This window comes from Sceloporus undulatus, chromosome 7, assembly GCF_019175285.1.
Source record: "Sceloporus undulatus isolate JIND9_A2432 ecotype Alabama chromosome 7, SceUnd_v1.1, whole genome shotgun sequence".
NCBI classification, from domain to species: Eukaryota; Metazoa; Chordata; class Lepidosauria; order Squamata; family Phrynosomatidae; genus Sceloporus; species Sceloporus undulatus.
In genome coordinates this window covers 43413953-43430182 of record NC_056528.1, presented here as the reverse complement: position 1 = coordinate 43430182, position 16230 = coordinate 43413953, and the positions used below count along the sequence as shown (strand labels likewise).

The 16230-nt window shown below is 42.4% G+C and overlaps 1 protein-coding gene across 5 annotated transcripts in view; it reads right to left on the bottom strand.

Annotated features, from left to right (window-relative positions):
- MID2 (midline 2) overlaps positions 1-16230 on the bottom strand; it is a 195834-nt gene that overhangs the window by 11301 nt on the left and 168303 nt on the right. For all 5 annotated transcript variants that reach the window (XR_006105011.1, XM_042479154.1, XM_042479153.1 and 2 more), the window contains 2 exons: positions 10232-10393; positions 2043-2250 (listed from right to left, as the gene is read on the bottom strand). Coding sequence is in view for 4 of the 5 variants with exons in the window: in XM_042479154.1 (XP_042335088.1) it covers positions 2043-2250; positions 10232-10393 (370 nt within the window). In the remaining variant the exon portion in view is untranslated. The remainder of the gene's footprint in view (positions 1-2042; positions 2251-10231; positions 10394-16230) is intronic.

Here is a 16230-nt window from a genome sequence, read left to right as displayed (position 1 = left end):
CTTGCAGAGAGAGACACACATACACATATTTCCAAGCAAAAATAGCACCCTGAAAAATGGCTTACTATTGCAATCTGTAAAGTTTCTGCGTTGGCTGTATGATATGCTGCCCAATGGCACTTGAAAGCCTTTTCTGCCTAGGGATCTAGTTGTTTGCTAATTTCACTCTTGAAGGAAGCAACAGGTACCTTTAGCCATTTCTTCCCACTACATGAAAGTTTTGAAAACTGTACCATCAGTACATATGCAGACCATATGCAGTTCAGGAGTTACGCCGCATAAATTTCATAAGTAGCATTTCTGCACAGAAAACATTTTTCTGCATAGAAAACGATAGCTCAGGATTTATTCTGTACTGTATAATATTTGCATGTGGTTTTTTTAATGCAGAAAACAGGGGAAGCAGAGCTTGGAAAAAATCCTCTTTTTAGACCAGAAGCCCCAAGCCATGGTCATACTGGCCAGGGGATTCTGGGAATTGTTGTTCAAAAAAGGGACTTTCCCCCATCTATGCTAAAGACTATAGCCTGAAAAATTATTCTTTAGTTGTTCCCTGGAGGAACTCAGGAGAAGGTGGGAATAGGAGGCTCCTTGCAGGTCAGCTGAATAAGTCAATCTGCTATTGGCTACTGACTCATGTTTAAGTGCAATTCTTGGTTTATAAGGCCCTAAACTGTTTAGGGCCTGTTATTTGAGAAACTGCCTTCTTCCATATAGACAATCTAGCCTTTGTGCATTGAGGCAGAGGCCATGCAGTGGCCTACTCAGTGCAGAAAAGAAGTATTGAAATAGAACAGAAAGGGGTCCTATTCACACTACACAACCATAGTGGTATTACTCCACTTTAACTGCAGTGGTTCTATCTGGTGGAATCCTGGAATTGGCATTTTAGGGAGGAAAATTTAAAATACTCAGCCAAATCACTTCAGTGCCTCACCAAACTACAAACCTCAGGATTCCACAGGATGTAACCATGGCAATTAAAATGGAATGATACCACTATAATTGTGTAGCGTGAATGGGTCCAGAGTTCTAGGCTAGGATGTTTTTGCTACCAACTGAATACAGTACATATTTTTTGACCAGGGTTTTCCTCTAATTTTAACCCCCCCCCCTGTTGATTTTAAGGCAACATTTTATTATATCATTGGTTTATTATTTTATTAGCTTAATAATGCTTACTAGTATAAACTAGTTACTTTTTTGAGTTACTGCACCTGGAATCTGCCAGCCAGCATGGTAAATTCTTCAAAAAAGCTGCTGAAACAAACTTCTATCTCATCTTATACCTTATATCTACCAAATTCAATAGGTACAGCTATTCCCAGCAGAGAGGATCAGGTTATACATACCTGCCACGTATACAGGAGTGTTAAAGAAGAACCTCTTGGAGGAAAAAGATGACAATCCTAATTCAGCGCTGTTGTCGTTGTGTGCCTTCAAGTCATTACTGATTTATGGTGATCCTAAGACGGCCCTATCATTGGGTTTTCTTGGCAAGATTTGTGCAGAGGAGGTTTGCCATTGCCTTCCCCTGAGGCTGAGAGAGTGTGACTTGCCCAAGGTCACCAGGTGGGTTTCCTGGCTGAACTAGGAATCAAACTCTAGTCTCCAGAGTCATAGTCCAACCCTCAAACCACTATGCCATTCTGGCTCTTTAATTCACCGCTATCTTGGTTGAACATGACGATACAAAGAGAGAAATCTAGAGTCTGTCTAGATCTAGGTTCAGTTAAGCAAAAACCTGGCCTGAATGGCCAGTCTGTTAGCTTCCGTTCTCTCACAATTTTTTGAATCTCAAAGTGTTTCCTCCCTGAATATGAAGAAATCTGTGAAAGCTGCCAAATTCTTACCAAAAAAATAATAAAAATGGTCCTGCTTTAGGTTAGCACCAGAGCTTGGGAAAACATTACTTTTTGCGCTACAGCTCTCAGAATTTCCTAGCCAATGTGTCCACACTGGCTGTGGATTCTGGGTTTTGTTATCCAAAAAACATCTAAGGCTTCCAAGCTCTGCTTAGCTCTAGGAATGAACCTACTTACCAGGTGGAGGAGCCCACCGTCACCTCCCAGTAATGGCAGCCACTGTCGATGAAAACGTTGCCCGCAGCACCATAGCATCCTGTCCCACTGAACCTCTCTGGTGTGTGGCTCTTTTTCAGGGAGCTCTCATCTTTCTCCATTTGGAGCCCATCATTGGAGATTTTGAGTTTCTTGTGAGCCATTTTGGGGTCCAGTTTGAAGGGCTGGCCTGGAAAGACAATGCAGTTCAGAGTTAAAATGCAATGTTAATAAACCAGAGGGTCCCATCCTTTTGAGAGGCTTCCTTGCTTATTTGTGTATGTGCCATTTTAGGACAACCCCCCCCCTTTCCATCAGCCACATAATTGTAACAATAAAATCAATCTAAAACTAACCAAAGTAAAAACAGGATATTATAAGCAAACTCTGGGGATTGGGCAACAGCAAAAGCACATCTGAACTAAATGAATTTCAGCAAGCATCTGGAAGACTGGAGGGGATTAAATGAAGTTCCTGATGCAGAGAGTTCCAAAGCTTCCGTTTTATAAGAAAGTTTACTTGAAAAACTGGTCATGCTTGGTTTTGTGAAAAGAAATGCAGTGCTCTGGCTAGGAATCCATGAAGGTTGCCTTGCACCAGGTCACAATATCTGTCCATCTTGGTCAGAGGATAACAACAGGGGCTCTCCAGATGTTTCTGGACTGCAACTCCCACAATTCCTCAACTATCCATTAGGCTGGCTAGTGCAGTTGTAAACTGTAGTCCAGGAACAGCCAGATGGCTACCATTGTCCACTTCAGTCCAGTCCACTGTTGTCTAATCTGACTGACTGGTGTCTCCTGCAGACACCTTTCCTTTTCCCGTCTACTTCCATTTTAACTAGAAACACCCGAAACTGGATGTATGACCTTCAGCCTGCAAAGCATGGGCACTGTTACAGCGGTATGCCCCCCCTTCAACTTGTTTCCACAAGTTATTACTCATCGCTGGTCTGCCCACTGAAGTCTTCAGCTGCTTTATGAAATGCACGATCTTGTCAAAAGCCTCACGTTCCCAGAAATGGAAGAACATCAACTAGCTGTCTGGGAAAAACAGTAAAATAAAGGAGATGCTTCCCATAAAAACAAGGAAATGGCTTCTATAACCTATTAATTTCATAATAAAGGATACAGCAATACATTATGCCTTTTTAATGCATTTTTCTCCTGTGCATTTCTCTCAGTCTCGGTGCAACAGCTTCCCGGGTTGCAAACAAAGAGCTCAGTTCCATCCTGCATCTTTACTGGCTTAAAATAGATACTTATCTAGTATCAGAAATAACAGGAGGAGGACAGTGGGATGCATGTGGTTCTTCCCTACACTCTTTCATCTTCACAAAAACTTTGCAAGGTAGGCTAGTGTGAGCATGAAGGGGAAAAAATGTTGTCTGTGACCTGCCTGTCTTGTATGGCTCCCCTGCCCTCTACTAGCCTACCAGCCCTCTATCTACAACCTGTGCAGCCCCAAAGTATTCCCCAGTCACCAATGCACATGAAAATGCAAACTGCCCATCCCTGTCATAGTGCACTAGGCTGAATAGTGCACCATAGTGCACCCAAAACTAGCAGGTTGCCTGTTGTTTCTAGAGCCCATTTAAAGAACCATTTTTGGCTACTGAAGGCTTGGTCCAGGCCTTCAGACTGGCCTTAGTAGACCTCTCTGGTATACCATGAAGAACTATCAGACTGTCAGGCACCAAGGACTGGACTATTTTATTGGAACAAAGGGACACATTCTCCTTTTGTCATGGCTTTTAATTAGATTTTTTTAAAAATGTCTTTGTTCTGTCTGGCATTTGAATGTTGGCTATGTATGCATATATGTGCATAAAACAGTGCGGTGCCATAAACTGAGTGGTGGACTAGGACTCTGGGAGACCAGGATTCAAATCCCCACTTGGCAATGGAGTAGAGGGAGGGAGGGAGGGAGAGAGGGAACCCAGTGAGGTTCACAACTGGATTAGGACTTTTATCTGGATTTCCCAAATCCTACTCCATCATTCTAGCCACTATACTCTAGATCATAGATCACAGATCATACACTGGCTTATGCAGCTGTTTACAATTATAAGTTTTGTTTTGATGCTTGGGAAATATATCATATTGATCTTTAGGTGGCCTATAAATACATTAAATAAATAAATAAAAATAGTGAGGCAGACTATGAAAAGCAGCCCCACCAATGTGATTCTGCTAGAGACGGAGAATGGTGCTTCCCAGGATTCTGTTACACGGTTAGAGTGGAACTGATGCTGATCATGTGAGAGGTTTGAGGCTGTTTCTGCATCACATGAAAACAACCAAGGTTCCTTTTTGGATGTTTTCTGGATGCATGTGCATTTTTAAAATACAGAGAAATATTTTTTTATTTCAGGAGTAGCCTCTGGGAGGTTTTTACTGGGATGCCCCAACTGGACAGTTTTCACACTTAAAGAACAGCTCCATCTGCGCCAGGACTGCTAACAGCCAGCCAGGGAGATGTTTCCAGAAGGGGCAGAAATGGAGCTAAAGACCCAGCAAAGCGGGAGAAATCAAGTGTAAGTAGTTTGAATTCCTTTAAGGCTTTCCTCTCTATTAGCATTAATGGAAGTTATCCAGGCACATTGCAAGGGAAAGAACAGCCCCCTTAAGTGCTGGCATAATAGTCTCATGAAGCCATTGAGTCCAGCAGTGCATCATTTACTTTTTCTCCCTCCCCTCCCATCCAGAGCCAGTGCCAGTCACTCCTTGCATCAGATGCTCTGTTATTACACTGTACAGGAAAACATGCCCTTGTGGCTTCACAGTAATTTTTCTGGCACCAATAGAAAAGCCCCAGTTTCAAGGGTCTTTTCCTCACACCCCACTCAGGCTGCAAAAACCAATCAAAAGCAGAAAATGAATTTTTGGAGATCCTGCTGGGTGAGAGTGGCAAAACTCAGCCCTCGAAGTACATACTTCTCAAGACTGAAAGGGGGCAAAGAAGGCAAATATTCCTCCACTGTGAGTGTCTCAATCAACATGCATGTCCCCTTGGACTGTCACTAGTCCTGGAACCAAACCCCAGCGGATACCAAGGGCCCACTGTATATCTAATCTCTGTTTTGTGTGTTTGTGTACAGTGGGCCCTTCTTATACATGGATTTTTTATACACGGATTCAAGCATCCACGGTTTAAAAATGTTCAGAAAAAGTATAAATTTCAAATATCAAACCTTGATGTTCCATTTTTTATAAGGGACACCATTTTGCTATGTCATTATATATAATGGGACTTGAGCATACACGGATTTTGTTATACACAGGGGATCTTAGAATCAAACCCCAGCGGATAACAAGGGTCCACTGTATATGCATGTGTGTGGATGGAGATGTTGGAAAAAGCATAAACAACTTGTGGCTCTCCAGACAATGTTGAACTGAAACTCCCATCAGACTCTGTCAACCCAATGAGGGAGGAACAATGGTAGTTGCAATCTAATGTTTGGAAGAGCACCAAATTGGTCACCCCTGTTCTAAAAGGTAAAATGATACCCAGCTGAAAGTTCTTGAGTTTATTAGATTAGTAGACTGTAAGCACAAAGTTGACATTTTTAAAATTAATGATGCTTTATTCAGGAGAACCTTTATATTTAGTTTCAGTCTGTATATGGTGGTATGGTTTTAAAGAATAATTTTTGGCTTTTGCTGTTTTACATTGTTTTGTTACGTTCTAATGACCCTGCTTTCTAGGTGCTATGGTCCTCCAAATGATGTTGGTCTGCAGCTCCCATGAGGCAAACCCAGCAGATCTAGTAGTGATGGATGATGGGAGCTATAGCCCAACAACATCTGCCAGACCACATATTCGTCATCTAAAGAAGTAATCAGGTGATCCTGTTAAACAATCTCGCATTTTGCCTGCTGATATAACCCAAGGTCTCTAATCTGGGCATCATGTTAGTGACAGAGCCCACTTCCTTCCATGCTGGGCTGCGGAACATTTGCCCCTCCAGATGTTCTGAACTCTCACAAGTCTTAACCAGTATGCAAGGGATTCTGGGAACTGAAGTCCAAAATATCTGAAGGGCAAAGGTTGCTCACTTCCACATATATGTGCTGCTTCTCCAACCACTGGGAATGGGATCCTCTCAGCATTTTTGCCAGTGATTTTCAGCTTTTGGTCTTCCAAATATGTAGTCCATCAACTCTCAGAATCCCTGATTATTGGCTATGTGGGGTGGAATTATAGGGACCTGAAGTCTAAAACACGTGGAGGGCCAAAGCTATTTGAGTTATAAGCATGACCCAGAATGCATGTTTATGCCTACTCATGATAAGTGCCGTACATTAGTTGACAATGAATAGTGTCACCATCAATTTATGAGACAACTGAATAAGCCAGTGTTGAACACACACTCCTGAAGGAAAAATAAACAGGGCATGACATGTCCTTTCATAGAATCACCAGATTGGAAGAGGTCTTGGAGGTTATGTACCCTAGTAGACCTCAACAAATGAGGAATTCAGGGAGATGAAGTCCAAAACATCTGGAGAGCCAAAGGTTAGTGTGAGCTAACCACTGATCTATTCTAATCCACTGCTTGATGCAAGCTCTGGTCTCAACCTTTTGTTTTGACTCCGCAAGGCCATTTCTACTTTTGTTCCTTACATCCAGCATCCCCGTGAAATCATATTTTGGAAAAGCAGTGCCATCTGATGAGAGAAAGCAACAAAGCTGTCTCAAGAGAGAAGGGGGGGGGGTCCCAACAGGCCTGTCTCTGGATACTTGCAGCCACACAGGCTGAAGTTTCTCAGAACCTATTCTTCTCAATACACAACTGATGATACTGGGCAGGTCTCTGAGCTCAGGTGCTGCAGCAGCCAGCCAAATCTCCCCTGAGGTTGTTCTCAAACTCAGTGGAGTTACCAATTTCAATCTCAGGCAGTTTCTGGAAATCCAATATATGAAAGGACAGTAAACATGTGTGCTTGGGAAGAAAGGGGGTAACAGTTCTACTTTGATCTCTCAAGACAAGCAGAATTGCTGATGATCCCTTAAAGCATGTCTCTGCTAGCATTCAGGAGGGCTGTCAGATCAGTCTACCTGTTACGTCCCTCCTAGATGAATATTCAGCCGAGTGTGGCCTAAAGTTCCCTTTCCCATCATGGAGAAAGAACTTTTGTAGGAATAACCTCACAGGACCTTAAGGCAAATCAGAGGTATTTAGGGTTCACAGGATAGATGGCAGTCAAACTTTATTCCCTCCACCACTCCCTTCTCCTTCTGTGTCATGTCTTTTTAGATTGTAAGCCCGAGGACAGGGAACCGTCTAACTAAAAAGATTGTAATTTACAGCGCTTCATAAATAAAGGTTAATAATAATAATAATAATAATAATAATAATAATTCAGAGAGTTCCCTCTCTAAACTGGAGGGATATGTGCTATGGCCATGCAGGCCCCAAAGAATGCAGATGCCTAAAGTTGCAGGCTTGATCATCTACCAGATGCAGCAATATGTGCTTGAGAAAACAAGTCTCCTTGTGAGTAAAGGTTTATTGAGACAAATCAGTCAATTCCTTGCTGAGTAAGCTGACAGTCTGCAGCTGTGCGCTCAGTGAGGTTCCAAAGACTCAGGTTTAAAAATCCTCCTGTTACAAACAAAGACTACTGAAGGATATCTTTGAAATCCTCTCTTTTTGATTTTTGAAAAAGAGGATGCCACAGATATGGTGGGATTGCTTAGGTATGACCTATCCTGGGGAAGGGACAAGCACATCTTCAGAGGGCCAAGCAAATATAGCTCCTTAAAGTCAAAGTGGCTGCACCCTTCAATTTTGTTGCCTCACTAAAATAACAACAAAACAATGTGAACATTTGCCCCCTGAAACTATGAAGCACAACAGAAAGGGAGACAGGCAAGGAATGCTCCCAAAGGGCCAGCAACTGGGAAAGGACCCTTATGGGTTTTGGAGCTCCTTCATCAGTTGGTTTCCTGCGGAAGAGTCAGAGCCACTTTAGTTAGTAGGTTGGCCATAGCAAAAGCAACTGAGGCACTCTGTCTCTGAACATCCTTTTATTTGCTCTCTCAGAGTTAGATACCGTGTGCTTCAATAGTCAGGCAATCTTCCTGGTACAAAAAGTGAGGGGAACGGGAAGCAGGCGCTGTTTCTGTTAACAGCCTCTATTATGAGCTGGCAATATAATCAGTAGAGTCGGGACTTTTGTGGCACTTCCCTGCAATCCCTGCTCCTTATTTGACAAGTGTAGGGAGCTAAAAGCTGACAAATCCACAGCAAAGAATCCCAATGAAGACTTTGATTGGGTGCTGGGTTAATCTAGCAAATGGAGCTTCTCTGTGATACGGAGCACTTAGCATGACTGACTGACAGAGTAGGCAGCCGGCCTCACCCCACTTTCCCCCACCCCTCTTGTTCCCACCAATTTATTGACATGAATCAACACCCCTTGAAGGGTGTGTGTGTGTTAGCACTCAGCTTATCCATCAAGCTAACAATTCACCCCTTTGGAAGCCTACACAAATACTTAAGCAGTACTTTCTGAACAATATTAATGGTTTTTAAAAAACAGGATGGATCTGAGGCTTGCTTTTCATCAAAGTCCAAGTAGTTCTCCTTAAACCATAGGTGGGATCTGACTTAGTTTTTATCTTAAATGTACCCTATGCTTCCTAAGGAGTGATGTGAGGTAATACATCATTTTAAACATCCAGTCAAGTGTGGAGAAGGAGATGGGATTGAAACATCAAGGCTAAGAGAGAAGCGGGGAGGGATTCCTAAACACACCAAAGTCCAGCTTCTGTGGGTCAAGCAAAGCTGGGGACATGTTATTCCTAGCAGTAGGTCTGAGGCTTGCCTTTGTAGATCTGCACAACCTGCCCCCCTCTTTCCTCTGTTTCTTTTCCTCATGCATAATGAATTCTATTGATCCAGAAGTAAGAAATCAGTTTCTGTTGGATGGTCCTACTGCCCCCTTGAAGCCTTACGTTTGCAGTTTGAAAGTATTACTGGATTCAGTCCTGAGCCGGGATGCTCAAATTTCAGCTGGTGACCAGAAAGATGTTTGCACAATAAAAGTTAGTACTCTACCTGCTCCTATATCTGGAGATGTCTGATCTGACCATGGGAAATCCTGATTCTGATCCAAAAATTTTAAACAACTTGGGTTGAAGCTATTTCAAAGACAGTTCCTTAGGTCTGAAGATCTTCAGAGGACTGCCTTCTCTCTGTTCCACTGCCCTGAGAGGCATATTTGGTGTGGTGCAAGAGAAGACTTTCTTGAAGATGTTTCTAGGCTCTGGGATCCCTTCCTAAGGGAGTCTAGACTATCTTTTTCCTGTTGTCCTTGTGCCTCCACAAAAAATAAGACTTTTGGTATTTAAACTGGGCTTCATTTGAAGGAGGCTATTTCTTTTTACTAACGTGTTTTTAATCTGCTATTCTGTTTAAATTGTATTTTTATATAAATTTTGTTAGTCCCTCTAATTGCTTTCAGGGGGGCAGAAAGGTAATGTATAAATAAAATCAGTTAATCAATGGCGCTTCTATAAAAATGGCACTGCTTTAATCATATTTCCACTGGCTTGGGTGTCACAGTGGGTCTTCGCAGGGTTTGAAAAGTTATTTAAAAATAATTTATTCTTTGAGTAATTGCCAAGAAATCTCCAAATGCTAAATCATTACCATTGACATTAAGATCTTTTTTTTCCCTTGAATAAGTGGTTAAGACCCATTTGACTTTTTAAAAAATCAGTTCCTGATAGAGGTGGTACCTGTTAATATGGAACAGAAGAGATGCCTACTTTTTCTTTTTCACTCTGTGTGGGAGAATTCAAATATACAATATAGCTGTGTTCGTCTGTAGAATCAGTATGTAGAGAGAACTTGTAGCACCTTTGAGACTAACTAAAGAAGGAAGTTGGCAGCATGAGCTTTCGCAGACTTAAGTCTACAAAAGCTCATGCTGCCAACTTCTTTCTTTAGTTAGTCTCAAAGGTGCTACAAGATCTCCGTGTGAGAGATAATCACAGAAACTCTCAAGATGAGTACCAGCACTCCAAAATATACCATGACACCACTGGGATCATATAGCTATAAAGAGGCTTTCATAACTCAACCATTCACACTGGCTTTCCCTTCCTGTTGACAGCTTAGGGAAAAGAAACAACAACCCAGGTCTGTAGTCACATACTGTTTGTCTTGAGCCGAGCGGGTTCACTGTTCCGACTGCCAGCCTGGTTTATTGCCTTGACAAGGAAGATGTATCGTGTGCCACTTTGCAGCCCATGCACTGTGTAGTGATTCTGCTTGATGTTGGGGACAATCATCCAGCTGTCCATAGAGTTGTACAAGCCTGGAGAAGGAAGGAGAAGAGCACAGAGCAAAAAGGCCATTTAGCTTAAAGCATGGAAATAACACATTACAAATGATTAGCTGCCTTCAATTAATTTCCCCCAATAATGAAGACATAATTGGGTTACATTAAACTTGTAACTAAAACAAAGAATGACTTCACTCTTTGCATATTGTAACTGTAACTTACCTGTAACTTAACTACTTTTATAATTAAAAGGGCATGGGCTTATTAAATTGATGGTGAAGAAGTGCTATCCCATGGCTGAAGTGCTGTTGCCTCATGTTTTGTTGTGGAGACCGTTATGAGCTAGACATGAGAAGTGAATGTTTAGTACCACAGGCGGTGGCTTTATAGCATTCAGATACATGTGTAGTTTTTTCTTAAAATAGTAACTGAAAGTGACTATATTAGTTTCTTTTGAGAAACCAGAAATAAAATAATTATTTTTAATATTTGCAATTATAAATACAGTAATAATAATAATAATAATAATAATAATAATAATAATAATTTTATTTATTTATTTATTTACATCCCGCCTCTTCCATTTTGGGGATCGAGGCGGGTAACAACAAAGTTTGTACAATACACAACAATAAAAACAACAAACCCAACAAGACCCCGGCCCAACCCTCCCTCCCAGGTATAAAATTAAACAATAAAACATGGTTAAAATATATATACTGTAACAATACATTGAAATTAATAAATAATCCACGAATGAGAAAAATAGTAAGAGGAGGGGGATTCAATTGGTTCTGGACATTATCAATTGGGGAAGGCCTGCCGGAAGAGGGGGAGGCTAATGGGCTGGAGGTCACATTATTGTATGCTATCACTTTTCCACAGGGAGAGGAGGAGATGTAAGACCAGTGCTTTGGAGAGCAACCGAAAATACACCAGAGGTGGGCTGATGCTTGTCTGGCTAGCTGGCTGCTTCTGGGATGAGGTTGCTGGTGGACCTTGGGGACTTTTTTGCTTGGTTTAAAAGGGAGTTCTTTATAAATGATGAACCTACTGCAGCAAATCGGCAGGAAGATAATAAAGTGTAGAACGAGATAAGATGTGTAAACAGTACTAATCATGGGAAGTGGATTATCTGGGCTCTAGTTGCAGGAATTATTCATCAAAGAGCTTTGGTAGCTGTAGCAACAGGAGATAACAGCTGTTGGTAACCACCTGGGTCAGCAGAGCCACGATTACATGTATCTCCTTTCCTCCGTAACCCCTTCAAAGACCAAGATAGTGACCAGAAGCAGAAGAAAACACTTTAAGCAACCTGTTAATAACTGAATGCTGCTGCCACCACCACAATCAATGTATGTGCATACACAAAATCTGGCAAGATCTTAAATTACTCCTACAGCTTTCTTCCTCCTGCCACAGTCATATCTCTGCCTACAGTTACATCAGTTCAATGCACCAGCAGCAACCACTCTCAACTATGATGGCTGGGGACAATGGGAATTGGAGTCCAACACACCAATGCTTGGGAAATGCTGATGTCATATATGAAAAATACCCCCTTTAAAGTAGCAGTGCTTTCTCCTGCCAGTGTAACAGTGGTCTGAAACACACTGCAGATATAATCCAGTTTGAGACCACTTTAACTGCCCTGGCTCAACGCTAGGGAATCCTGGGAGCTGTAGTTTTGTGAGACAAGTCAGAGAGCTCTGTCAGAGAGCTCTGTCGCACAATACATTACAATTTCCAGGATTCCCTAGCACTGAACCAGGGCAGTTAAAGCAGTATCAAACTGGATTATTTCTGCAGTGTGTTTTGGACCTAAGTCTATTAAGAACATTTCTTTTCCTTAAAAAAAAGCTGTTTGATTAAGGGGGGGGGGGTCTGTAGATTGAACATCTTGTCAGAACAATAGCCCTGAATTAGCTGGCTTGCTTACACTCTTGTGAAGATCAGCTAGGAAAATGGAACATAAAGGACAGAAGTCTACTTTTGTTAAGGAATCTGCTTTCTCATCAATTAATCAGGCTAATTAATAATCTGATACATGGTTGCAACCTCAGGATATCTACTTAATGCATGGAATAAGTCTGGGGTTGAGGCGGGGGTGGATGAGATAAGGCCTTTTTTCCACAGACCAGCAGGTGAAAGAAAAGCAGTAAGTGGAAAAAATATGGTTAATAGGACCGAAACCTGCAGAGTTCATACAATTTAAACTGATCTACATCTCTAATCTCTATCAATTTCTCAACAACAGTTCCGCATATGCTCCAAGGAAAATTTGCACTCTGATGCAGCAGTGGCACCAAGGGCCGCTTGAAGAGGCAGCTGTATTTTCACCCATCATTATGCATCATCTATCCAGTGGCTCCATGCATAAAGCAGGTAGCAGCTGTGGCACTGGAGGGTCCTGCCCAAATAGCACAGATTTCACTTTTAAATTTTTTAAAAATTGAATCATTGTCTGCTATAGCATGGAAGCACACTTCTCCTTAACCATAAATATCCTAGAAAAGTCCCCCTATGTTGACAGCCATAGAAATGATTGAGAACCACCTCTGCCACTACACATATTTCTTTGTGTAGATGTGAGATTTGAACAGGAGTTGGACAACGACTCTGGAGATGAGGGTTCAATTACTCAGCAAGGAACATTCATCTCCTCTGCATTTTTATCCTTATACCAACCCTAAGAGCACAGCTTGGGTCTGGTTTTCACCTGCTTTGGAGGTGTGCATCTCTCTTTCAAAGAGGTTGGAAAACACCAGCTTTATTTTGCCCATCTGTTCCATCCCCAAAATTTGCATTTCCAAGCTCTGATACCTGATAGGCTTACTTGAGAATCACTGAACATAGAGGGTTACTTCAAAGAAACCATGTGGAGGATTGGAACCCCCTTGTCCATGTGTTACAGATTGAAAGACTAAAATGTTGAAGAGAAATGTGACAAGCTTGGCCCTAGAAGGAAGACAGCTGCATCTAGACTGCTGAAGCAGTCTTCATTTGCATAGAAATGCAACCAGTGGCCATCCACACTGGGACTGTCCCCTTCCACATCCACTATTAGCTTCCTGGACAATGCAAATTTCTCTCCTAATTGTGTGCATACATGCAAGAAGAGAGATAAATGGGATGTGATACAGGTCCCTGAACAGCTGTGAATGCAAGCACTAGATTTTATTTCAGAATGATTCACTGATCCTCCCACCGCTCTGTATAACAATTCAGTTTGGCCTTCTACCCCTCAAGAAGCAAAGAATGACTAGCACAGAACTTCTCTCCCTATTTCAATACCCTTTCTTCCCCTCAATCTTTTTGCTGGCTGCCTGGAGACTCCCCTTTACATAACCCTCTTGCAATTCTTTCCAAGATTACACTTCTCTCAACTAACACAGTCTGATCTCCAGAGCTTGGAACAATGACATTTTAGACTACAACTCCCCAGATTCCCTGGCCAGCATGGCTGAGATGAGTCCGGAAAATGTAGTCCATAGCAGATACATTCCCAAGCACTGCTGATCCCTACCAAAGTCGGCGTGGGGAGGAGTAAGCAAAGAAGGGAAGGATTTCTCCATTTCCCACAAATTCCCCCACACAAGCAGTATCTATTGCTAGGGGTTGCAACGTTATGGCTTGTATTCCCTTGCTCTGACTATCTGTACTTCCACCACACCACCATACCTCTCCTTGGTTTTGGATGCATCCTAACATTAGTCTTAGCCAATGACAGATTAAGCGAGGCAACATTCAGGAAAAGTCATACCTGTATTTCAAGGATATGCTATCTCAGCATGCAGGTAGAAATTACAGGTGCAAATTCTCCTCCATGTTAAACAATTTCCTGCCCATGGAAAGTTAGCATGTCAGGGTGAGGCTACAGCCATTTCTTCTGACACTTCCTCAACCATGCAACATCCTTACTTGCTTCCTGATATGATGTAGGGGGATTATGCCATGGGTTCTTAAACTATATAAGAGGTCTGCACCATGTGTAGTCGTTTTTCTAAACAGATGAGTGAATGAAACAGCAAAAGTTCACTGTTTTTAGAAAAGGGATTTGGGGCCGGCAAGAGTCGTGAAGGGGAGGGAGGAATAAAAAGAAATTGTGATGATCAAGTTGGAAGCTGGTGTTCTGCAGATGTGCTTTATTACTTATAAACAACTACTGCCTTGGGAAGTCAGTTTTTCTGCCCTCTCTATCACATCAAGTTAGCATTTGGCCACCACACTCTTCTGCCCTGCAGCTTAACTCTATTATCTTTTTGACAGGTTGTCTTGCAGACCAGTGATTACAGAAATAAGCAAGCCACTCAAGAGATTTTGCTTTACAATATTGAGTTAAAATGCTTACAAACAACTCGCTCTTCTTCCCACTCGACAATTGCATAATTTTATTTAGCGGTGTTGCTAAGGGCCAGTTCAATACCAAATTGCCATGCTGAGAGCCAGGGTCGAGGGCAGAAGGTAGTGCTGACTTCCAAGCACAAATTAATCCATGTTTACTGCAGCAAAACTGAATGTTTAACTGCTCAGTAAACATTTACTTCCATGCTTCTATGGCCCACGACTGCTTTGCATGTACAGTATTGAACTCTATTAGTTCACTTTCACCCTGCCAGTACTGCTTGTGAATATGTGCTGATTTACATAATATTCAACAAGTAGGCTCCTACCTACTTACAAGTCTATCAATGGTCCTTTCAACTGTTTTGTATTACCTTCAGTATGATAGACAGCATGCCTCTTAATCCAAGTTTCTGGGAAGTGTGAGTTAGGGTGCCATTATGCTCACACCCTTCTTTTGGCTCCCCCTGGGCATTTGGCTGGCCGCTTTGGAAACAGAAGGCTGAATAAGAAAGGCCTCTGGTCTTGTCCAGCATGGTTGCTATATTCTGTTGTTATACTGTATATTGTGCTACACATTCCATGTTGTACTTTCTGTTTTTAACATAGCCCCTCTTCCTTTAATGTCTTCCTATGGGAAGCAGAAATTCAATAGATGTGTTTCTTGACCTAGAAACAAAGTCCCATGACACAGAATTCTTTGCTACCTGTGGTGCACCCAGTTCTTCATTTTTTCAATGAAGAGATGCCTGATATCAAATCTGGCAATTTCATTCCTCTCATCTTACAGATTATCTCCTTAATCACCTCTGTGTGTGGACACCAATGTCAAGTGCTATGTAGTGCAAAAGGCACTCTGCAACTGCTCACAAGCTCTGTCATCTTATCGCAAAGAAGTCTATATATGTTACCTCCAGTAATGGAGGTAATACAACATTCAATATAGGCTGCTGCAGAACAGGAGTGAGAGTGGGTGCTATTGTGTTCATATTCTGCTTGTGGACTTTCAACTGGGGCATCTAATAATAATAATAATAAATAAATTTATTATTTTTATACCGCCCTTCCATAGATCAGGGCGGTTCACAGCAAATATCAATAAAACAATTAAGAATACATAAAAACACCCCTCTCTCACTGACCCCTCCCCCCTGGTAAAAAGCCACCACAGCGGCAAGACAGTCCTCCGCAGTTCTGGGGAGCTTCTTCCCAGGTGACATGGGGGGGGGGGCAGCGGCAGAAGTAGTCCTCCACCAGCTCTCAGGCAGTCCCCGATGTTGCTGGGTCTGCCTGATGGTTCCCTCTGAGGCCGAGATGACAGTTGAAGAGGGAGGGGCCTCTTCCTTCAGGCTGTCCCCGATGTTGCTGGGTCTGCCTGATGGCTCCCTCTGAGGCCGAGATGACAGTTGAAGAGGGAGGGGCCTCTTCCTTCAGGCAGTCCCCGATGTTGCTGGGTCTGCCTGATGCCTCCCTCTGAGGCCGAGATGACAGTTGAAGAGGGAGGGGCCTCTTCCTTCAGGCAGTCC